This window comes from Sturnira hondurensis, unplaced genomic scaffold, assembly GCF_014824575.4.
Source record: "Sturnira hondurensis isolate 20B ecotype Veracruz unplaced genomic scaffold, ASM1482457v3 Scaffold0022908, whole genome shotgun sequence".
Lineage (NCBI taxonomy): Eukaryota > Metazoa > Chordata > Mammalia > Chiroptera > Phyllostomidae > Sturnira > Sturnira hondurensis.
The window spans coordinates 4,015,289-4,038,870 of NW_028095539.1; the positions used below are offsets into that span (position 1 = coordinate 4,015,289).

Consider the following 23,582-nt stretch of genomic DNA (forward strand, 5'->3'; position numbering starts at 1 on the left):
TGAGAACAACAAGGTGCCCCATGATGAAAAGCTGGAATGACATAATTGTTCTGGTTTAATTGTCTAAGGTACTTTTTTTTTCCTCTGAAGAACAAAAAGTTTCTCTAAGAGGCTAATTCTTGGACCCAGCAATTCCACTACAGGAATTTCTATAAGCAATTGTACAGTCTGTTACGGAAGAGGGGAGAAGGGAGGTGTGGCCCACTCGGGCGTGCGAGTGTTTAGACGTGGAATCCAGGCAACAGATGAAGTAAGACTTGAGCAGAGGGAGGACCTGGCTAGTGTGACTCAGTGGACTGAGCGCCGGCCTGCAAACTGAAAGGTCACAGGTTCGATTCCCAATCAGGGCACATGCTTGGGTTGCAGTCCAGGCCCTCAGCTTGGGGTGTGTGAGAGGCAACTGTTGGATGTGAGAGCAACTAATTGATGTGTCTCACACATTGATATTTTCCTCTGTTTCTCCTTCTCTTTCCCACTGAGAGTAAGTAAATATCTCTGGCTGGTGTAGCTCCATGGATTGAGCGCAGGCCTGTGAATCAAAGGGTTACTGGTTCAATTCCCAGTCAGGGCACATGCCTGGGTTGCAGGCCAGTTCCCAGCAGGGACACACGAGAGGCAACCATACACTGATATTTCTCTCCCTCTCTCCTTCCCTTCCCCTCTAAAGGTAAATAAATAAAAATCTTTTAAAAAAATGAGAGGCTAAAACTACCCATGGTTATTTGGACTGGTTCTGTGCTTTATACATCTCTGTGTTTTCTCCTATTTCCTGAATTCATATTTTTATTTGTGCAATTAAACCATATTTTAGAACAACCAAAGAAGGCCCTAAACCCTGGAGCTCCCCGCTCCAAGCTCCCCCCACACCCTGCCTCCCCATGGGAGCCCCCCAGAAGGAAGGTCAGGAGTAGCGGCAGGGTGGGTCCACCTGCTTCAGCCTCCAAGCCTGGTGAGTGGAGGGAGGAGTGTGTCTCAGAACAAAAGCTCCCAGGTGGCTGGGCCTGCGGGGCCATTCCCCGGGGCAATGAGAGTAGCATCTGGCACCTCCAGTACTGGAGTGAGTCAGCCAGCGAGGGTAGTGCAGATGGGAAAGGTCTCCACCAGCCTGTTGGGACTGGCCTCCCAGCCCTTGGTGTCACCCTGCAGCCAGGGAATCAGCCTGTCTTGGCTTCTTTCCAGCCCAGCGATTTGGTGAAAGGCAGCCTCCCCACCCAGCAGGCTCACACTCCTCAGGTCAAGAGTGCCCCTAAATCCTGTCCCTCCTCCTCACAGATCCCAGCCAGGCAGGGCCAGGACAAGCGGGCTCCAACAGTGAGAGAGGCCCGCTAGAGCTGGCCCCAGGGGCTGCAGTCTCCCTCGTGCCTCTCCCCCAGGGCCCTCACCTGCCTGCTCACCTTTCACCTCCACCCAGTTATTTAACTCACGGCAATTCTGCAGTCTGGAAACCTCTGGGGAGGACAAGGGGTCCCTGGGCAGATCCCAGGAGGAGAGCAGGAACCTAAGACCTTCCCCCTGCACACTGGGGAGGCCCTGGGCCTCCAGGTGGAGAGAAGGCGAGGTCTTGGATATTGACCGGACTCCCTGCCCCACCTCTGGCCCAGCTGAAACCGGTACAGAGCGACCTTGGCTGGGCAGAGGTGGCCTCTGATTACCTTGTGCCTGCCCGGTCGGAGAGCATGAAGGTCAGGGATGAGAGGTGCCAAGTTCCTGGCTACCTCCTGGCCAGTGGCTGAGAAGCTGTGGTGGGAAGCAACCATGGAGCAGCTGCGTCTTTCCAGGGGACCTTTCTCAGCTGCACCCGCCTCCTTCCAGGTAGAACACACAGTGAGTGACCTTGCGCGGGCAGCAAGCCTCTCAAAGGCTAAGTCCTTTCTTTTGTCCAAGTGGGCGTAAACATCCCACAGGGGTCCAAGACCATCAGCAACGACAATAACCCCACACTTGGCGGAACCCCAAGGGGAACTGATACTGATAAGCCTTGTGCTAAAGGCCCAGGGTGAGGGTGGTAAAGGGCTTTACAGCTCTGCCTTGACCTCTGGAGGCTCCAAGGAGCCCCCACCCGACCCAGTGTGGCTATGGGGTGGCTCGTGAGGGGCTGTCTCTAGAGCAGAACTGGTAGCAGGCGTGGTTGGTGACAGAGGCCGTGTCCAGGGTCCCCTGTGTGCCCAGCCCGTTAGCATGGTCTGTAGGCTGGGTTTCGTCCAACTGAGCTCTCGGGGCTGCTCCACGAAGGACTGTTAGTCTCCTTTTAATAGTGATACTAATCACAGTACTAATAATGGCGACACCAATCGAGTTCTTACTGCCTGTTTGGCCCCGTGCCCACTCTCACGATTTGCCCGCCACAGGTCTGAAACCATTATGGCCGGCATTTTATAAATCTGGTGGGTGTGGTCACCAGTGTGAAGGACTTAGCTCATTAAAGGAATCAAACTCCGGCACATGGGTGGGGGCCTGGCTCTGGGCTCAGCGCCCTCTCACTGGGCCTCATCCAACCCTCGGGGGTGGGGGCGACTGCAGGCCCCTCTTTATAGATGAAGCCACCGGGCTGAGCCAGGTCAGGAGGCTCCCCAAGGCCAGCAGCTCATAGCCTGGCTGGGGCCAAGACTGCCTGGAGTGGGGGATGGGAGCCCTGGGCTTGGCTACAAGGAGATCTAGGTTCACGTGCCCCATAGATAAACACTAGAAAAGTCACTTAGCCTCGCCAAGCCTCGCGCACCTCCTCTTTGGGACTGGGAACACAAGAAGGTGCCTCCCTCCTGCCCTCCCCGTGCCTTCTGAGGCCCAGGCGCAAATGTGCCAGCTATAGCCACTCAGCCAGTAAAGCCTAGGGCTGTGCACCAGGCCACGCCAAGTCTCCCCAGTCCCTCCAGACACAACCTTCTGTCCATCAGGAGAGGAGGGGTGGCCCCAGATGCCAGAATTTGGGAACAGTGGCTCCCTCAAGTTCACCGGTCCCCCGCACTTTGGAGGCCAGGGCCCGGAAGAGATGAGGCGAATGGCCCAGGGTCATGTGGTATGGGTCCTCTCACCAGGGGAGGAAGAATTGAAGGCGGCCCCCAGGGAGTGGAGAGTGTTGGCATTTTACAAGGCTCCTTACCAGTAGTAGGACTTCCCTTCAAAGTAAGAGCCAGCTCAAGGCCAGAGTTCTGTTGACCAGATGACCAGGTCATCTCACAGGGCACAGAGCAAGTAGCGCAGGGTCCAAGGGTGGCCTGAGGGTGCAGTCCTGGGCCCAGTGAATGACAGTCACTTCCCCCGTTAGACCGCTGTTGCCTCCCCTGGGAAACGGGTCCCGGAACAAAAGCTTCTTTTCAGGGTGGGTGGAGACTGGTGCATGTAAGGGCCTCGGCACGGCAGGAGTGTCTAGAAAGAACCCACATTAACTATTGTTTAAGGGAATCTGAGTTACAAGGGGAAAAATTAGCCAGGGATTCATTCCCCAGCTTGATCAGAGAGGTAGAATCAGTGGTCACAGAAATCAAACGGAGCTGGGACTGAGCTGAGTCCTTCCTAGCGGGTCACCTTCGCAGGTGATTCCTCTCCTTGGGCTCTCAGTCTCTTCACCTGTATCACCTGTAAAATGGGCTCAGCACAGCATCCAGCAAGGACGAGGCTTGATAAAGCTTACCCCAGGGAGCAGGTGCCCCAGACAGCGGTGGTCATGGCGGGGGAGATAACAAACTGAAAAACACTCCTCCACAGTTTTTCCTCTGAAAAGCGGTAGACAGCTGCTGTCAGGTTTGGGCAGAGAAGGCTTTCACCAGCTCAAAGGGGAGGAGCCAGGCAGGAGCCAGCCTTGCCGTGGCCTGGATACCAGAAAGCCCCACGCTGCATGCCTGGTGCCCTCCAGGGCCCCTCTTGGCCGTGAACAGGTACCCCAGGAACTTCTGGGGAACCACACCTGGGTCCAGATCCTTTCTGGCCCCTTGCTGGGCCTCAGTGGCCTGATCTTCTGAACAAGAGAGTTGGTCAAGCCCTGGCCAGTGTGGCTCAATTGCTTGAGCATCATCCTGTAAAGCAAAAGGTCACCAGTTCGATTCCCGGTCAGGGCACATGCCTGGATTGCAGGTTCGGTTTCTAGTGAGGGACCCACACGGGATGCAACCAGTTGATGTTTCTCTCTTGCACTGATGCATCTCTCCCTCTTTCCCTCCCTTCCTTCCCCCACCCTCTCCAAAAACAAACAAACACACAAAAAATTCCGAGTTCTGAGGTGCAGCCACCCAGTGTGGTAGGAATTGTTTGTTCCTTTTCCTAATTGTGCGTGTTCCTGGGAACATTTTGATAAAACACATTTCAGCACAAGGAGAACAGAAGTTGCCTTTAGCCTGGCCACTCAGAGCTAATCACAGGTACTATTTATAGAGTAAGTTCCAGGTTCTCTCTAAATTATAATTTTTTGAACAAAAACAGGATCCCACTCTCCACACTGTCTCACCAACAGGTTTGTTCCCTTACCAGCCTTCTTATATTGCAATTCATATACTCTTTTAAAAAAGTATTCATTCTGAAGCACTCATAATGCAAGCACATGATTCAAAATTTAAAAATGTATACAAGGGTGGACGGCGAAACAAAGGCAGCAAGAATGTGACATTTGAGTAAGAGACCTGGAATGACTAGGAGTCAATCATGTGAACTTTGGGGGAAAGAATGTTCCAGGCCAAGTGCAACGCCAGTGCAAAGGCCCTGAGGCTTTGTTATGCATTCACTCCGTGTGTCCTTCGGCTGGCTGGGGGAAGCCCTCTGGGCCTCAGTTTCCCATGAAGACTAAGAGAGTACCTTTGATGCTGCGCACTCACTAGTTGTGGACTTTCTCAAAGGTGACGATGAGAAATGGGGAGATCAGAAGTTTGGATTTCATCCTCAGTCCAATGGGAGTGGACCCACTGGAGGGTTTTAAACAGCAGAGAGATGAGATCAGATTTTCTTCAAAAATCATGGAGAGCAGTGGAGGGTTGAGGCGCAGCCGAGAAGAGGCTATAAAGTAGGCCAGCACTGGCGGCCAGGACCACAGGGTGGCCTGGAGGGAAGGCAATGGGGCTGATTGGACAGGCTGTGGATGGCGGGGTCTGGGATGAGGGAGAGGAAAACCCCAGGGGAGGCCCTGTTTCAGACTCGAGCAGCTGGGTGGATGGTGGAGCTGTTTTCCAAGCTGGCAAGGTCTGGGGAGGAGCAGGCTTCAGGGTTGAGACGCAAGAGAACATGGTTATGGATCTGACCAGTTTGGATGCCGTCAGGGGCTCACAGGCCGTCGGTCATCCAAGAGGGACATTTGAAGGTCAGATGTTGTCACAGACCTAAAACAGCAGAACCTTGGAGACAGGTGCGAACCCCAGATCCTCTGATGGGAAGATGTTGGAGGGGGTACAGCCAGCGAGGAAGGAGGAGAAGCAGGAGGGAGGGGGCCAGGAAGCCCAGAGAGCAAAGGGAGTCAGGAAGGGGGGGTCTCATCAGCTGTGTTACCGAGACCAGAGATGGGGCTCATGGGTCTCCGATCATAGCTCCCATTGTTTCCAGGAGCATTTTTAGAAGTGGAATCACAGAGTCAAAGGGAGACCAGCTCTGGCTGGTGCGGCTCAGTGGGTTGAGTGCTGGCCTGTGAACTAAAATGTCACTGGTTCAATTCCCAGTCAGGGCACGTGCCTGGGTTGCAGGTCAGTTCCCAGTTGGGGGTGTGTGAGAGGCAGCCAATCGATGTTTCTCACGCACATGCATGTTTCTCTCCCTCTCTTTCTTCCTCCCTTCCTCCTCTCTATAAACAAATTAATTAAATCTTTTTTTAAAAAGGGAGACCAGTTTGTCCTCATAATAAACCGAATCCACTAACACTTTAGCAGCCAGCCTCAAGGCCAGCCTTGGGAGAGGACAGGCGAACTCTGCCTAAGGCAGGTTTCCTCCCCGCAGTTACGGGAAAGCGTTTCCTTGTCGGTCACTGGATGCCGCAGATACTCGGAGCCAGAGGGTCTTTACGTGCATCAGAGGTCAGAGCCCTGGAGCGGCCATCCCAAAGCTACCTTTCCTTCTGGATGCTAGCTTTCTGCACAAACCTGCTCGTGAGCTTGACCTTCCTCTGGTGTCCACAGAACCCTGGGTGGAGGGAAGGGGCGTCTGGACCAATCGAGTCCCGGCTCTCCAGACCGTGGTAGCCTCTGGAGACTCGTCCTCATTGAGACACTCCACCCCTTACCCCCAAACACAGAAACTGTGGGCTCGGAAAGAGCTCATTTCAGCCCCGACCGTGTGACTTAGTTGGTTGGGAGCATTGTCCTGTAGACCAAAAGGTTGCAAGTTCGATTTCAATTCCGGTCAGGGCACAAACCTGGGTTGCAGGTTCAATGCACAGTTCAGAGAGTGCAAGAGAAGGCAACCAATCGATGTTTCTCTCACCCTCCCTCCCTCTCACCCTCTCTCTAGAAGCAGTGAAAAAAAATGTCTTTGGGTGAGGATCTAAAAAGAAAAAAGAAAACGAGCTCATTTCAGCTCTCACCCTACTAATTTCCTAGGGTCACCGGCGCATCGACAGCAGGGAGGCAGGGTGACTAGACAGGTGGTGGTAAGGGGAGACTTTAATGTCAGTAAATCCGGGTTTGAATCTTGGCTGCGTCATCTGCTGTCTGTGTCACCCTGGGTGACTTGCTTAGTCGCTGGGAGCCTCCATTTCTCCACCTGCGAAATGGGGATAATGTCTAATCCACACAATTAATTCTCAAGAGGACGAAAAGAGATTGCAATGCCCAGTACAAGGATAAGTGCTTCACATCTTAGCTAAAGGCAACCCACCCAAAGGTGTTTCAAAGCAGAGGCAAATGTGAGCAAAGGCGTGGAAGTGGAAGGGGCCGAGGCCAATTCTGGAAGTCCTTGCCAAAGGCAGGCTTAGGTGAGCTTGTGGGATGTGCTGGTCCTAAAGGCGTGATGGGGCAGGAGAGGGGCAGTGCTGTTACAGAACGGACTGGGGGATGGGGCTGGACGATACCAAAGACCCCCCTTTTCTCTGGGGGTTCCTCCCCACCTACTGGGTTCATTTTGACCGCTGCCTGAGGAAAGACGTCTCTTAATACCAGGGATCAGTGAAAAGGAAAGGAATTTATGATTTATTTGAAATAATACAAACTAAACTTCCCCACAAACACACACAGTCCTCCCGGCACCCTCCACATGGCAAAAAGGAGCACTTCCAAAGCCTCTCACCCAAGCCGGTGGTCCCAACCAAGACACCAAAGCCGCGTGATCCTAAACAGAAGCGTGGTCCCCAAAAGAAAGACGCCCATTGGCTGTCGTGCCTCCGTTTAAATCCTAGCGCCAATCTTCTGTAGCCTCATTTCTGGCTCCGCCCACAAGTGGCCACAGCTGCCAGCATGCCGGTGGGTGTGGCCCTGTGGTGTGGAGCCAATTATCTCCAAGCTCTCCTGGACCCCGTTACGAATCCCTGTTTGGGGCTCCCCTCTTGGCTGCACCCTGTCACAGTATGGGGCACGTCTGAGTTTAGAAAGCCCGAGGCGGGGCCCAGCGCCAAGCCTCTGCTGACCTGCTGCGTGGCTCCAACGCGTCCCTGACCCTTCCCTCTCAGGGCCTCAGCCTCCACTTGCCCCTACAAGCATGAGGGCGGCTCTGATCAGGGTTTGCAAATATGTATTTTCCCTGTAAATTTTCTATTTTGTGGCCCTGTTGCCCTCTGGACAGAACTTTGTCATATGTCCTTCGAACCCATGGTCCCCAGCATCCAGCCTAGGGACTGGCACAGGGACAATTTCTCATCACAAGAGAGAGTGAGTGAATGAATGGATTAATGACACCCTTTCCCTTTGGGAGGGAGGGGGTTAAGGCTGAGTCCCTCAGCCCCCCACTCACCCTCCACACACCTGTAGTTCAGCCTCCTGGGGGTGACACTGGCTCACTTGCCAGTCTCCCTACACCCCTCTTTTCTTTTCTTTTCTCTCCAAACAATGGCTTTGTTTCTCCTGCTTTGTGTGTGATTTTTTTCTGGAGAGTGGAAATGCCATGTGGCGGTAACAGTGGCTCTCCAGGTGGGATATGGGGTTGCCTTTGATTTTCTCCTTTACACCTCTCTCTATTTTTCTTCTACGAACATCTCTGACATTTCAAATAAAAAATAATGATACAAAGGAGGCCAGCAGACCATAAAAAAATACAGTTTTCAAAACCAAGAAAAAACTGCTCTGCCTCCCCCAAATAAAATAAATGCAACTGAAAACTACCCCGAGAATCCATTTTCCCACCTGTGCGATTGGCAGGGATCAAAGGTGACTAATGGTCTGTGTCAGCCACGCAGGGGCAGAGAGGGCAGAAGCCAGCCCTGCCCCTCTGGAGGACAACGTGGCGATGTGTACGAAAGCATCAACTGCACATCTCCTTCTGCCCAGCTGTCACACTTCTGGGAACTGATGTATCAGATACACTCACACATGGAAGAAATAATCAGGGTAAAGAGGGTAAAAAGTTATTAATTGAAACATTACTTGTGATGGCAAAATACCGGAAATCTGAATGTCCACAGTAGGAGACTGGCCTAAATACAAATGGTCCAAATACACAGAAGCACTTCCACACCAAGGAGCACTGTGCAGCCCAGAATAAATTCACTAAAGGGGGCACTCCTACGAACTGAGACCACTCAGAATAAGGCCCAAGATACAACGCACATGGAGAAAGCACAGTGCAGACTCGCATGTATCGTCCGCCACCTGTGAGCCCAAAAGGGAGATTTATATATACTTGTATTTGCTTGTAAATGCACCAAATTTCTCTGGAAATATTACAAGAAATATCACTTTGCTTTTCGGGGAGGGGAATTAGGATGCTGGGACCTGGGGGGCAGTAAATTTTCACCGTACATCTTTTTGGACCTCTGACTATCTGAATGATATAATGTGCCCAACCTGCCATGGCAATCGGGTAGGTTGCCAAGGCTTCGGTCACCACTTACAATCCTGCACAACTAGGGTGGCCCCAGGTGGGATTCCTGGAATTTTCTGTGCTGTTTCCTGCCGTCCACGTCTGCGCAGGGGCCGTGCTCGTCTTCTCTGCATCGTTCCAATTTTAGTGCACGTGCTGCCGAAGCGAGCACCTGCCTTCGTGTCTGTACATGTCTCTGTTTTCGACTGCAGCTGAGGTCTGCCGCTCAGAGATTGCCAGAGCTATAAACCCTCCCCACTCTGGAGATGGCCTGGCACAGGTGGGTGGGGAGGGCTGGCACGGACAGCTCTGCTCCCAACGGAGGGAAAGGGATGAGCTAAGATTCAGGAATATAGGCAAGAGGGGTTTTCCACCTCACATCAGAGGAGGGAGTCTCCCCACTGGGATGTCATTTGGCCTGGGCCCTGGTTCTTGGAGGAACAGACCAAGAGTTCCAATGCCCCCTCACCCCTCGTTATATATGAATCAATGGAGGCTACCAGTAGTCAATTCAGAAAAAGAAAACTGGTCATATAGGACAGAAAGGAGGAATAATGTCTGGGATACCCAACATGCTTTTATGCTTGACAGGAAGGTGATAAACGGACATTAGAAAAATGGGTGGAGGATGAGCGAGACAGTTTATTGAAATGAATGTGCAAAGATGCTCAAGTCCACTGCAGCCAGGAAAATGCAGAGTGACAATGACAAGGTACACCCAACAGTCCGGGGGACATTCTGGGAAAGGGGTCCCTTCCTCACACACACAGCTGGTGAGATGCAAAGGTTACAGCATTGGGAGGGAAATGCAAATGCCCTGCACCCAGCGATCCCCGTGAAATCTCACCGAAGGGTGAAAGCCATGCTGTCTACAGCAGAGAGACACCAAAGGTTATGTGAATGCCCTGCGGCAGGCCAGTGGGGATGCATTATGGTACTGCCACTGCCACTGAGTTAGCAGTCCCCCTGGGGGTGGGGAGGGGAGAAGGAGGAAGGCACAGAGGCTGGGAACAAGGACTCCAGTGCCAGAGTTCAATGAACCTGACTTTAGGACTTGTGCTGGTGCCTGTATTCCTTTGCACCTCGGTTTCTTCACCTGTTAGACAGGATGAAACAGGGATGGTAACACTAGTGCCTGTTTCATAGGTTTGTAATGGCTGAATGAGCAACTCTGCAGAAAGTGATTAATGCAGTGCCTGGGAGCTACTTAATTGTTTGCCAAGTCAATGCCTTTTAAGATTTTATTTACTTATTTTTAGAGAGAGAAGAAGGGAGGGAGAAAGAGAGGGAGACAAACATTGATCGGTTGCCTCTCACAGGTCCCCAAGTGGGGACCTGGCCTTCAACACAGGCATGTGCCCTGACTGGGAATCGAACCTCTGGGTTCTCACTCAGCGCACTGGGCCACAGCAGCCAGGCTTGCTAAGTCAGTGCCTTAGAGGTCTTCCTATCAGCTTATTGTTGAGTGAGAAATGAAGACACAGAAAATATTATTCTCTGTGTTGATAAGACCCGATGGGATATCTAGGGGTGTCTGTGATTTCACGAATCCTTTCAAGGATTTCCAAAGGAGGAAAGTTGGGGGCGGTGAGGAAAAAAAAACATTTAAAGCTTCTTTGTGATCATTTTTTTGCAGTTGCTAAATTATATACAGGTATATGCATAGAGAAAGTTTCAATGACTTAAAAAGAAAGAAAACAGGAAAGTAAAGGACCTCTTTATCTCCCAGGGGGCCAGGTGGGGGTGCCCAGCAGTGGTGCGAAGAGCCCAAGCGAAGCCAGGGAAACAACGTTCCCAACGCGACATTTATTTCAAAATCAATCTCTGATAAGTATTTACCCCAGTGCTTGCAGGAAAGAGGGAGAGAGGTGCTGAAATTTCATCAGCTGTTTGAAGGCCTGCCTCTCATCTGTGGGGACTTCCCTAGAGGGATGTTTGCAGCCCACCCTGCCCCCGTCCTTTCTCCACCTCAGCTGTAAAAAGATAATCTCCATACTATTGTACTTTTTCAATGTTAGCAGTTGGGACCTAGAAACTAATAGAAAAAGTTCTGACCCCCACTTAAAAAACATTTTTAAAGATCTAATTGGCCTCATCGAATGATTCAGGAGTCAGGCAGCATCCCAGCCAATAAATAGAAAGGCACCCCTCCACACAGCACATCTTCAAGTGCAAATCTGATCGCGTCCTCTCCCTCTTTTAAAAACCCTTCTATTGTCATCCAAATTTGATCTAAGTTCCTCATCAGGATGCACCTGCAGAGGACAGGACTGAGGAGTAACTGCTGATCTAGCGTGCTGGCACTGTGGGGCAACTAGACCCCACCAGGCGGGAGTTCCGTTCTCTCGCGTGCTTAGTTCTCCCTCTCAAATCATTTGCTTTTCACACATCGCTCCCTCCAACTTCCCTGGAAACCTCTCTCCCATCCCTACACCTCGCTGACTCCTCCTTACCCCCAGACCTCCACCAGGATATTGCTTTCCTCCAGGAAGACTTCCCAGGCTGCCCACGCTCGGCTAGGAACCCCAACAGCGTTGGCGTCTGGTTTCTGGTCTATTGGCTCGAAGGCTGTCAGATTCGCCAGGGCCGAGACCGCAGCCCCACAGCCTCGCAGCCTCGCAGCCTCGCAGCCTCGCAGCCTGAGATCTCTGCGTTGACTTGTGACTTTTGAGGCCGGGTTTCAGGGACGTCCACAGGTTATTTCATCGAATTCGGAGCGGATTCAGAGCTGGTTCTGGCTTGGAGCAGAGGCTGAGGGCTGCTGCCTGGGAACGGCTTTTTCGGAAGGGTGCAAGTTTATCTTAGGCTGAAGCGGCCCAGGGCCTTGCCCCTCAAAAATATGAGCGAAGTCCTCCCTCTAGGGGACTGCCCCTCACAAGGATGGCATCCGCGGATTCCTATTGGTGCCTGTGGGTCCCTTGGGCTGTGCTCATTGGCGGAGGACATATCGGGGCGGGGCCGGGCGCGGTGGGGCGGGGCGTCTCCGGTTCTGGCCCAGCGTGAGGTCGTCAGTTCTTCAACTATGCCCGGAGCGCGCAGCCAACTGCGCGCCGCTCTCTTCCTGGCAGCGGTTTCTCCGCCTAGTGCATCGCCCAGGGTGGCGGGAAGGCGAGCGTGGAGCGCAAGGCCCGCTCCGCAGGAGCCCGGCATGGAGTATCAGGTATCCAGCAGGCAGGCTGGCAGTTGTGTGATGACACGTGGGCCGGGCCTGAGCCACACTGCATCCGGAGGCGCCAGCCGAGGAGGGGACCAAGAGCCCTGAGACTGGAGAGCTCGGGTGGGGTGGGGGGTTGGGCAACCTGGAGTCCGGATTGGGGGCAGGGACCAGGAAGTTGGGCCTGGGCGTCCAGTTCTGGAAATTCTGAAGCTGAACTGCCCCGCGTCAGAGTTGGAAGGGACGCAGGGGGAAGGGACCAAGAGTCCAGTGGCCCAACTGGGGTTCTAGTGCTCCATAATCTCCGGAGTCAGGGATCAGGGGCAATGGGGTGGCAGCAGAGCTGGGGTGGGGCAAGAATTACGAAAAGGTCCACCTGGCTCTGTGCCAGGGGCCAGCTGCTAGATGGCAGGCAGAATCAGTTTGATCAGGTGGGGTCTCCAACCAACCCTTGAGGTCCTGAGGGGAGATAAACAGTACTCCCACTCTTACCCCCAGGGCTGACCCTCGGAAGTTGACCTACCTTCTTTCCTGGCGGGGTGGCCCGGGGCACACCCCGTCTCCCTACCAGCCTCCTTCTTTGCTATCTGGTGACTTCAGGCAGCTCTACTCTTCTTTTGGTGGGGGAGCACAAGAGTGCTGATTTAGACTTTTTTTGGCACATGAACGCAAAATATCCTTGCAGGCCAAAAAATTTTTTTTTGCAGAATTTAAACAACATTATCGTATCTCAACATGGGAAAACCACCCATCCCTTAATAGTTGAGAAGGTATTTCAAAACCTTGTATTCTAGCAGCCCTACTCCTGGTCAGAGTGTGGAATCCCAATCTTCAGGGTTAGGCATGGAAGACTTTAGGAATTCCTGGTGCTAATAACTCCAATTCCAAGAACCCCAGCCTTCTGTGGTTCTGGCCCCACCTTAGTAGGGGCCCGATATAGTGGTGGACCCCATGGAGGGAATGAGGGCAAAGGCCCCAGGGATGCAGCTTGGGGAGCTCTAACCAGAAGCAAGGCTAGTTCCATTAGTCGTGTTACCTGCTTAGTCTGGCACTCCCTGGGTGGGGCTGAGCTGCCCCAGGCTCCCATTTCTGCCAGAGCTGGAAGGATGCTGCTGCTTCCCTCTCATTGGCGTCTACTCTAGGGTGGGGCAGCGGGGCTGGTGCCCTGGCCTGGCCACTGGTGCGCTGGGTGCCTCTGTTCCTGTGGATGCCTAGTGAGCCTGAACTTGCTCCCCGGGGTCTGTGTTGGACAGGATGCTGTGCGCGCACTCAATACCCTGCAGACCAATGCCAGCTACCTGGAGCAGGCAAAGCGCCAGCGGGGTGGCCCCCAGATGCAGCTGGAAGCCATGAAGCTGTACTTGGCACAGAGTGGGCTTCAGGTAAAGCGGGCAGGGCTTGTGACCCCCCACCCCCACTCCTGTTTATCTGTGAGTCTTGTCGTTGACTCGGGGACCTTGTCTTTCTGTCCCAGGTGGAGGACTTGGATCGGCTGAACATCATCCATGTCACTGGGACGAAGGGGAAGGTGAAGGACAGGATTCAGGGGAAGAGTATCCACTTGGGGGGGGTGGGAGTGGTAGGGACCTCCCAGACAAGACCTTTGTTTTCTAGGGCTCCACCTGTGCCTTCACTGAACGTATCCTCCGAAACTATGGCCTGAAGACAGGATTCTTTAGGTACTGAGGTGTGGAGGGGTGGGGTGTCTCTTAGCTCTCTGGGGGGGCTGTGGGACCAGCCAACACCTCACAGCCAGGGTCACCCCTCAAAGCTCAGCTGCTTCCCTCTCTGCCCAATTTTTATTCATTTGACAAGCATTTACTCAGTGCTCACCACAATGGCTCAAGTTTATGGCAGTCTTTCATTTTCATAATGAAAAAAATTGGGGGAGGTTGGCAGTAACCTGAGTGTATAAAGGAAATACACCTACAGTAGTCACCTGTCTCTTTATTAACTTCAATTCCATATACAATTTCTAGGTCACATAGGAATGTTTGTCAGTTAGGAGGCCTTCACAGTAAGGAGCAGAGAGCCTGGCTCGCGAGGCCTTGCAGGATCAGGGTGGTTTATGCGTGCCGCCTCCTGAGTGGGCAACACAGGGGGCCCCTCCCCTTTGCAGGCCTCAGTTGCCGCTTTCTCCTCAAGCCAGAGCTCCCTCATGGTTGCACGTGGGCATCTAGACTCTCACCAGAAGATGGGCAAGGGCCGGTGGGGGTGGGAAGACAGTGGGCTCCTTTTCCCCACGTTGTTCTTGCCTCACCTTAGCTGGTCACCTTTAAGGCAGCGTGCTTCACCTGGTGGTTAATTGCCCAGGATTCAGTCCTGGGGGTTGGGGCATTTAAGATTTTGCCTCCTTATCTGTAACCAGTTCCTTCAAGTGACCTCTGAGCATCTGAAACCAGCTCACCGAGGCCCTTTCAGGCCATTGTATTTCCCTAACCAGGGAAACACAGGCTGTCTGTTCAAAATAAAGAAACAAAGACTCATAACACGGAAGGGTCTTTCTTAAATAAATTCTTGGGTGAAAGCCCACCAGCCGCCCTTTGACCTGAGCCTGTGTAGCCTTGCGGGCCAACCTGGGGATGCACAGAGGATGGGGGCACAGGGAACTACTGGGGGACTCAGGAGAGGTGAGACACAGGTCAGTGGTATCAGCTCTGCTGGGACCTGGGGGCCCAGGTGAACAGCTAGGACTCTTTTTGAAGGTAGGGGGAGGCCACTGAGCGTTTTCAGCAGGACAGTGACACGATCAGATCTGTGGGGCTGGGGGGGAGGCCTGGGAGGCTGGAGCAGGGAGACTCGATGACCTCAGGTCTCCCGGCAGCTCTCCCCACCTGGTGCAGGTACGTGAGCGGATCCGAATCAATGGGCAGCCCATCAGCCCCGAGCTCTTCACCAAGCACTTCTGGCGCCTCTATCATCGCCTGGAGGAGACCAAGGTTTCCATGTGGGAGGGCTGGTGGTGGGGGTGGGTGGGTGGGTGGCAGGAAGGGGGCTGCTGGGGTGGGTAGATGGACCCCAGAGGAGCCGCATGCCCCAGGCAGAGGCTGAAGGGGCCCCCGGCTCTGATGTGTTCATGTCCCCAGGGCGGCAGCAGCGGTGTCTCCATGCCCAGCTACTTCCGTTTCCTCACGCTTATGGCTTTCCATGTCTTCCTCCAAGAGAAGGTGCGTGCCCACTCCAGAGCCCTGTGTCCTAGGCCTCAGGGAGCTGGATCTTACTCAGGCTGGGGGCTCGCAGGTGGCATCCGGGTGCCCGTGCACCTCCGGCCATGCCCTCCGATTCTCCACAGGTGGATCTGGCCGTGGTGGAAGTGGGTATTGGCGGTGCGTACGACTGCACCAACATCATCAGGTGAGGGCGGCTGCATGGGGACAGGGACAGTGGCCATGCGCCCAGGTGGCCCAGGGCAGGGGCGTCATGGCACCTTGGTCTTCTGCAGGAAGCCTGTGGTGTGTGGGGTCTCCTCTCTTGGCATTGACCATACCAGCCTTCTGGGGGACACGATGGAGAAGATCGCATGGCAGAAGGGGGGCATCTTCAAGGTGACCAGGAGGCCCCAGGCTGTCCTTGTACCTCCCCTCCCTTACGCCTCAGGGAAGTGGGGCTGGGGCAGGGTCCTTTGTACCCGACCCTGGAGAGGTCTTGGGCATCGGTGGGGTCCGGGCGCTTGTCTCGACTCTGCATGTGCCTGGAGCAAGTTGAGCTTCATCTGCAGCCTTAGGCTCCCCATGGGGGCTCCCGTAGGGCTGTGGGGGCAGAGGTGGAGGCCCCCCCGGCAGCCCATCTCACTCTCGGTCGGTTTTCTACAGCACGGTGTCCCCGCCTTCACCGTGCTCCAGCCAGATGGCCCCCTGGCCGTGCTGAAGGAGCGAGCTGAGCAGATCTCCGTGAGTCTGACTGGGGGTGCTGGGAGCTGCTTTATCCTTCTGGGCTACAGTGTGCTCCTCTGTTCAGCGAGGGCCATCTGCTCATCCGGCTGGAGCTTGTCTTGATTCTAGGGGCAGGGCTTGGTGGGTTCTGGTTGGTGGGGAAGGATGGAACAGCTGGTGACATCAGGAAGGGCTCCCGACTCCTCTACAGTGTCCCCTCTACCTGTGTCCACCGCTGGAAGCCCTGGAGGAAGGAGGGCCACCGCTGACCCTGGGCCTGGAGGGAGAGCACCAGCGGTCCAATGCCGCCTTGGCCTTGCAGCTGGCCCGCTGCTGGCTGCAGCACAAGGGCCACCAAGGTAAGTGGACAGGGGACATGAGGAGCCTGCCTCTGAGGGTTCTGAGAACACTTGGTCTCACACAGTCCCCCTGCCCCCCAGGCACTGGGGAGCTGAAAGTGTCCAGGCCAAGCCCCCTGGGTCAGCTGCCTCTGGCACCCGTGTTCCAGCCCACACCCCACATGCGGCTCGGTGAGTTAGTCTCCTGCGCAGCCACATCCCTCCAGGCGCTTCAGTTTCCTCTTTGAAGGGTGGGGGCAACTCGATAGGGTGCCCAAGAGAAAGGACTCCGAAGTCAGTAAGTTTCCCTGACTTGGAGTTCATGAACTCTCTGTGAGCCTCAGTCTCCCCACCTGCGAAACGAGATGACGATGGGACCCGCTGTGAGGTGGCATCACCAAGGGACTGAGCCCAGAGCCTAGCAAGTTGGGGATCAGGTGCCCAGCCAGGGTAGCTGCCGTCACTGTCACTCTCGTTTTCATCATCATCATAAGGCCACCGCCCCTTGGGGACGGTGATACTGTCAGGCTTCTTGCTTCCCCCAAGCTCACGGGTGCTCATGGCTGTCAGACGGCTTCAGCACATGGTTCCTGTGTGCCCACCATGTGCCCACCGTGTGCCGGGCCCCGCATCAGGGTTGTGACACAGCCCAGGAGCCAGGCAGATCTTGGATTACGTCCCAGCCCCATATCCCTTGCTCTCTTACCTAATCTCTCTGAGCTAAGGGCAGCGTAGAAGGTAGGCAGTGGGATAAGGTGAGGCAAATGAGGCAGCAGAAGAGCTTATCCCACTGACTGGCACCCAGTCATGGGCTCCTGGCACCCAGTCATGGGCTCCACCCAGTCATGGGCTCCTCAGAGCGCCCAGACAGGGGCGCTGTGGGTGGGTTAATGTGTGTGAGTCTAGGACTCCAGTGGGGAGAGGATGTGGAAGGGCCTCCCTGTAGCAATGGCTAGGAGCTGCCTTGGCCCCTGTCCCCAGGGCTTCAAGGCACGGAGTGGCTAGGCCGGACGCAGGTGCTGCGGCATGGGTCCCTCACCTGGTACCTGGATGGCGCACACACCTGCAGCAGCATGCAAGCCTGTGCACGCTGGTTCAGACAGGCGCTGCAACACCTGGAGAGGCCCAGCAAGTGAGCTTGGGACAGTGTGGAGTCGGGAGGGGAGGGGCCTCAGGGAAGGATGGGGCAGGATCAGCCTCCTCTAGGGAGGAGGGAAGTTTCTGGAGGAAGGGTGGGAAGTATGCTCTTACACGCCTCCTTGCTCCTCCTCCCGCAGGGGGTCTGAAGTGTGCGTCTTGCTCTTCAACTCCACTGGGGACCGGGATGCCGCCGCCCTGCTGAAGCTGCTGCAGGTGAGAGGCTGGCTGGTGGTTGGGCGACAGGCAGCCCCGTCCTGTTCAGGCTGTGTGACAGGCCTCAGCCCCCAGTGGTACTTCATCCTGGAACCTCCTTTCCTCAGCTGTAGAATGGGGTTCATTCCTAGACTTGGAGCCTGCTCAATGGCTGGGTGACTTTAAGCTGTACCCCTATACTCAAGCCTCTGTTTCCCCATCTGTACAGTGGGCTTCTCAGAGCACAGGCCAGGCAGGGTACAGTGTGGTAGATGGGCCAGGGCGGGGGGGCAGCTGAAGACCTGAGGCTGGGTTTATGTGGCATCATGCCAGTGGGGCTGCTTCTCCAGAGATGGGGGTGGGTATGTGGGCCCCTGGGTGCCATGTGGAAGATGGGGTAGGGGGGCACCCTTTCAGGGCTCGGATACCAAGCTTTACCCCTTGGCCTTCTAGCCGTGCCAGTTTGATTATGCCGTTTTCTGCCCTAACCTGACAGAGGCGTCGCCCATGGACAATGCAGGTGAGAGGTGGCAGGTGTGGCTGCCTGCAGTGGGCAGGGTGTGGAGGCCCCTGAGGGGTCGGCTCTGCTGGTGGCCGTGGGGCCTTCTGAACTGGAAGTCTAGGGTAGGAGCTAGGCTTGTTTTATTTTATAAATATCCTTTGGTATGTTTTGAGTTTTGCACGTGACTGTAATACTAAAAAAGGAATTATTGGGGAAAACGTTTTTCAAAGTGCAAATTAAAACCTACTGATGGTTCTTCAAATCAATCTAGTGGATCTCAGCTGGCATTTTTTATTTTAAATGGAATAGAATAGAAAGCATCTGTGTCTTGCATGAAGTAAGGGTAGGTACTATTTCACGCAGCTCCTGTTCCAGATACTTGTATGCATGTATGGGAGTGTTGGTTTGCCACTGTAAACTGTGTTCTTTCCTGTGGGGCCCGTTCACAAAAATCTGAAGTGATATGAAAAACCCAGCTCCCCAGGCCACACCTCAGGCTGTCTGGGGAGGGTCCAGGAGTCTGTTTCCAGAAATGCTGCTGCACGCCTGGCGATGGGCCTTGTCCATTTTACAGATGGAGGCACTGAGGCCGGGGTGGGGGTGCACTCCAGGGACAAAGGCCCAGTTTTGACGCTAAACTGCCTGGCTTGGCTTGTCACCAGCTCAGAGGCACTGGGCAAATCCCTGAGCCTCATCGTCTTCATAGCATTCACTGAGGGCTGTCGGTGCATGTACAGGGCCCAGATTAGGCAGGTATCGGCAGTGTGGACACCTGCTCTTCCCCCGTCGTTGACATGCGCATCTCTGTGTCCTGCAGACCAGCAGAACTTCACGGTGACCCTGGACCAGGTGTTGCTCCGCTGCTTGGAGCACCAGCAGCACTGGAGCCGCCTGCATGAGGAGCAGGCCAGCCCGGGCCTCTGGGGCACCCCCAGCCTGGAGCCTGCAGGGCCCGAATCCCTGCTGCTGGCACCCCGCCCACCCCACACCCACAGCACCAGCTCCCTCGTCTTCAGCTGCATCTCCCACGCTTTGCAGTGGATCTGCCAGGGCCGGGACCCTGTCTTTCAGACACCCAGTCCCCCACACGGCCTTCTCGCCCACCCTGCGGCAGACAGCGGGGCCAGAGTACTCCGTGAGGCCACCGCCATCCATGTGCTGGTCACGGGGAGCCTGCACCTGGTGGGTGGTGCCCTGAAGCTGCTGGAGCCCTCCCTGTCCCAGTAACCAAGGCAGTGGGGTTGGGGGTGGGGCCTCCCACACCTGCCCTGCGTCTCTCTTCATGGACTCCTATATTATTGGGCACCTTTTGTTTCCTGCCTTCTCGAGTCTGCCCAGGCTGCCCCGGGGACTTGGGCTGCGGGCAGTGAAGTGGATGGAGTAAAGTGGACGGCTGGTGGGCGGGAGGCTGAGATCAGACGTACTGTCTCTGAGCCTGTGGTGCGCTTGGCCTCTCCTTCCTCCCTGCTGAGGCCACCAGGGGCCTCCCGCGTTCTCCTGTTGGGGTAGTAGGCCTGACACCACAGCCTGACTCCCTCTCACCCAGACAGCCCTGGCCAGGCCGGGGTTCCTCCTGGTGTGGGCCCGTAGGTTTCCTCCTTAGTGGCCTTCTGGAAAAGGAGAGGGTCCATGCCTGGGGACTGGGTGGCTGGACTAAAGTCTTTATCTTTTTAAAAAAAATTAAAAAGCAAAATGTTTGATTTAACCTTTGACCTCCAGCTCCCTCTGCAGACAATAGGGGAATGGGGGCCGTAGTCGTACAGGAACTACATTGTGTAGGATCCCAGAGGTGTAGCCTGGGACCTTCTGAGCTTCAGGTGGCCTGTCTGTGAAATGAGAAACCTGGCCTGATGTCTGTTGACCACACACTAGGCATTGCTTGGCAGAACTCCCCGCAGAGACCCTGGGATCAAGAATTCTCATACCCATTTTACCGACTGGGGGATTGAGCCTGGCTTAAAGCAGCCATGGGACCTGCCCACAGTCAAGCAGCCCGTAAGTGGCAGGTCCAGGACTTGAACCCAGAGCTCTCACCCCCTTCCCCCACATTTTAGGTGTCCCTTCCCTTTTCCCAGCCCAACACTGGTTTCACGGTCTGATTTATTGGTGGTGAGTATATAGGGGTGGGCCCAGGTCAGGCAGCCTGGCCACTCCTATCTGCTGCCTTCCTGATGGGTTAGGAGGGAAGGGGTCCCCGTGTGACAGTTGCAGGAAGGAGCTAGGCTCCCCTGTTCCCAGGCTGGGCATCCCTGAACATCAGTTCCCCCACCCCAAAGCTGCGCCGATCCAAAGCTGTGCTGCTGGGCTCCGATCCCGGTGGCTCTTCACGGGTCACAGTGGAGGTGCCTTTGGTCCAAGTGGGCAGGACAGTGTTTTGAGTTCTCACCTCCAGCCCAGCCCAGGTCATCCAGGGCTGAGTCCAGGTTAAAATAACGGATTTGTGTTTCTATAACAATGTGGACATACAGGGCAGTGTTCTGTCACTCTGGGGTCCTGGGCAGCCGTACCCTAAGCCCACTGAGTTTGAAGGTTCCGCAGGGTGGGATGGAGTGACCCCAAGGTGTTCCAAGCTGGTGCCTGAGCTGGCAGGGGGCCTCCGAGAGAGAGGCAGCAGGCACGGTCCGTCCTCGGTCGAGTGGAAGGGTTTGGGCCACAGGGTGAGTTCATGACCGGGGGTTCCCAGCTGATGGCTGCGCAGTCTCTCCTGCTGGGCAAGGGCCGGCGGGGCGGTCCCCAGGGCTCCAGGCGGGGCGCTACGCCATGCTGCTGGTGGAGCAGGGGGTGCTCTGGGTGCTCCCGATGCTGTGGTTGGTGCTACTGCTCTCTGAGGAGGCCGGGGCAGCCACCGCCACCACGGGCTCCCGCTTGCTGGGGGTTCCTGGGGGCAGGGGCGGAGGTCAGGGCCCCAGCCAGGGCTCCCCACTCCCCCAGAGGCTTCACTGGGCTCCCCCAGGTGGTGGTAGAGGGGTCCTGAGCACTCACGGTGGGGGCCTGGGATACTCACGTGTGTGCGAGTAGATATACCAGAGCGCAGCGGTGAGCAGGGCCCCGATGAGGAAGGCGCCAAAGGTGATGCCCAGCACAGCGGGCAGGACGAGGGTTTTGCCTGGGCAGCCAAGAGAGGGACAGTAGTGTTCAGTGCTGCTGCCCCTTCCCTGGCCCCCACCCTGGCTCCCTATTCTTGGGCTGGCCAGGAGCACAGGTTTTGGTGAGAGTCCCAGCTCGCCCACTGTCCTGACCTCCCCGAACCTCAGTCTCGTCCTCTAGCAAATGGGTTCATCACACCCATGCCTGGCATTAAGCTGTGGTTGCTGGGACCATCAGCCAACAGGGCCACGCCAGTCCTCCAGGGCCATGCCTCTGCCTTCCAGGGCTGACGGAGGGGCATTTTAGGGCAGCTGGATGGTATAATCTGAGCAAAAAGTCAGCGGGGCCTCCTCACTGTGTGACCTCCGGTCACTGCCTGCTCCCTCTGAGCCCTGTGCCACCACAGGGACTGGCAGGGCCCCCCCGAGGGCTCTTCAGCTCTGCCCTTGGGTTTTCCCGAGCCTCGTTCCTTCCACACTGCTGACTCCTGTGTGAACGTGGGCCAGGCAGCCTCCCCTTGTCCTGCATTCCTATCCATGCCAAGGGGTGATGAGCCCTTCTCTCCTGGGTGTGAGCTGGGGGTGGGGGTTCCATCCTGTCCAAGGTTGGGGGCAAAGAGGCGGGTGACCCCACCTCTGCCTCCAGTGTGAGGGGCTCTTCTGCCTGGTGGAGGCCCAGGCCCAGAGGGAACTAATGGAGGCTGCAGGGTGCTGGGCTGAAGGGCATCCTCCTCTCTGGGGGCCTTAGGGTGGGGCCAGCACCACCCCAGGTCCCTGCCATCCCATTCAGGCCTGACGCAAGCCATCTCCCTAGTGAGGTCGGCCAGCAACCACGGCAATCGAGAACCAAAGGACTGGAATCCCGTCCCAGAGGGGCATCATAAGCAAAAGCTCCCCCGTCTAGAAGACGCAGCTGTGGATCCTACTCCAGGCCACCGGGAAGCCTTTGTCCTGCCCTCCTCCCAGGGCTGCTCTCTCTAGGGTCCTCCCTGCTGTGGACCTAGGCCCCAGTCTCTCTGGGCCATCTGCTGTCAGCCACTGGGACCCCAGAGAGACCCTGGCAGAGCTCACCAGACATGCCAGGGCCGACGATGTTCAGGCGCATGGTGACGGTCCTGTAGGTTTTCTGTAGGAGGAAGAGAACAGTGTGTGGCACTGCCTTTGAGAGGAAGCTTTCAGGGTTACTCCCGGGCTCTGTGGTCCAGTCTCCGCCCACCCCAGGGCCTTGGCGTCTCATCCCACCACTTTCTAGCCGGGAGTCCTTGAGTAAGTCCTGGGAGATGCGTGCTATGACAGGGTGTGGGGAGACAGTCCCTGGCTGCTACTGGACTCTCCCGTGGGCTGCTGGGAGGCCCCCGCCTCCCATGAGGATCGTGGGTGCACTCCGCACCACATCCATTACCCTGGTGAAGGACTCGGGCAGACGAGCCAGCTCGGCCCAGAGGCCCAGGCTCCCTGTGGCGGGAGGGAGAGGGCCTGCCCGGGAGCCGGCCCAGAGGCTTCTCTGGGTTCAAACAGCCAGAGACCCTTCTGGGTGCAAGGACCTGGTGATGGCCATGTGCCCAGGGCTGAGTGCCTGAGAGCGGAGGGCCACTGGGCAGCGAAGCACGTGGCTGGACGAGCAACTGGAAAGCCGTCTCCTCGTCTGAACCCTCTCCCCCGAGGTCTGTTTGTAGACTGCACTAGTGATCATACCTCACGGTGGGGGAGTGGACAGGCGACTGGGGTCAGGGAAGGGTGATGGATGACTGAGACTGGATGGGATGGATGGAAGGACAGATGTAGCTACATATCCTACCAATGTCCAAGGCACCGCAAAGCTCTCAGAGGCTGTAGGGTGGCAGAAAAGGAACCCCTGGGAACTGGAAGCCACACACCTGACTGTCTGCCCTTTGCCAGCTGGTCTCACATCCTCCTGGGCTGTCGTGTCTCTTCCTGAAACCCCCAGACCCAAAAGCCACCCTTGACATTGGGCCTGGCTCAGGCCCTACTCACCTCATTCCAAGAACTAAGAAACAGGGAGACGGAGCAGTTGAGGATGCCAGCCTTGGGGGTGGGCACCATGTAGCCACGGAGGAGAAAGCTGAAGCGCTTGTCACCACGAGGGCTTGGAGACAGCAGGCTCACACAGCTGCCCTTGGCTGCCTCGCTCTGGATGAGCTCCACGGTGTCTGCCTCAGGCCCCAAGTCCAGCTGGCAGCTGTCCAGTGTGAAGGTGAGGTCAGGGATTGATGGAGACATGCTCACCTGCAAGGGAGGGCAAGAGGGGCGAGGCATGGGCGGCAACTCTTAACCCTCCACCCTACCTGTTTTCAGGAACTAAGCTAGATTCATTCTAGAGTTTCTGCCCCTGAGCCCAGATGGCGGGACAGTCAGGGG

General features: G+C 55.9%; 2 protein-coding genes and 1 pseudogene across 6 annotated transcripts in view; 1 reads left to right on the plus strand and 2 right to left on the minus strand.

Annotated features, from left to right (window-relative positions):
* Window positions 1–1,431: 1,431 nt before the first annotated feature.
* FPGS (folylpolyglutamate synthase) lies at window positions 1,432–19,822 on the plus strand. Of its 4 annotated transcripts, none has more exons than XM_037036916.1 (15): window positions 1,432–1,812; window positions 13,327–13,455; window positions 13,548–13,601; window positions 13,688–13,752; window positions 14,898–15,012; window positions 15,160–15,240; window positions 15,366–15,427; window positions 15,516–15,618; window positions 15,886–15,963; window positions 16,157–16,304; window positions 16,386–16,475; window positions 17,265–17,415; window positions 17,561–17,636; window positions 18,069–18,135; window positions 18,935–19,822. In XM_037036916.1, the coding sequence occupies exons 1-15, from the start codon at window positions 1,690–1,692 to the stop codon at window positions 19,342–19,344; spliced, it is 1,752 nt and encodes a 583-aa protein (XP_036892811.1). In that variant the 5' UTR covers window positions 1,432–1,689; the 3' UTR covers window positions 19,345–19,822. The 4 variants fall into 4 exon arrangements, with proteins under 4 accessions (XP_036892811.1, XP_036892810.1, XP_036892809.1 ...); XM_037036915.1 differs by lacking the exon at window positions 1,432–1,812 and adding an exon at window positions 11,902–12,079 and having other exon boundaries at window positions 15,163–15,240; XM_037036914.1 differs by lacking the exon at window positions 1,432–1,812 and adding an exon at window positions 11,903–12,079.
* LOC118980415 (uncharacterized) lies at window positions 8,991–9,091 on the minus strand (annotated as a pseudogene).
* Window positions 19,823–20,199: 377 nt separating the features above from the next.
* The window catches only part of ENG (endoglin), a 29,675-nt gene continuing 26,292 nt past the window's right edge, over window positions 20,200–23,582 (minus strand). The window contains exons 12-15 of one of the 2 annotated variants that reach the window (XM_037036913.1): window positions 23,199–23,455; window positions 22,275–22,329; window positions 21,122–21,223; window positions 20,200–20,995 (exon numbers count right to left, since the gene is read on the minus strand). In XM_037036913.1, the coding sequence (XP_036892808.1) occupies window positions 20,871–20,995; window positions 21,122–21,223; window positions 22,275–22,329; window positions 23,199–23,455 (539 nt within the window). In that variant the 3' untranslated portion in view covers window positions 20,200–20,870. The remainder of the gene's footprint in view (window positions 20,996–21,121; window positions 21,224–22,274; window positions 22,330–23,198; window positions 23,456–23,582) is intronic. The other variant, XM_037036912.1, reaches the window with a different exon arrangement.

Excerpts from the sequence above, each read along its gene's own strand:
- FPGS (XM_037036914.1), top strand. The coding sequence starts at position 11,942 with ATGCCCGGAGCGCGCAGCCAACTGCGCGCCGCTCTCTTCCTGGCAGCG. Across the intron at positions 13,456-13,547 it reads TGGCACAGAGTGGGCTTCAG|GTGGAGGACTTGGATCGGCT; the intron begins GTAAAGCGGGCA and ends TTTCTGTCCCAG. Across the intron at positions 13,753-14,897 it reads CTGAAGACAGGATTCTTTAG|CTCTCCCCACCTGGTGCAGG; the intron begins GTACTGAGGTGT and ends GTCTCCCGGCAG.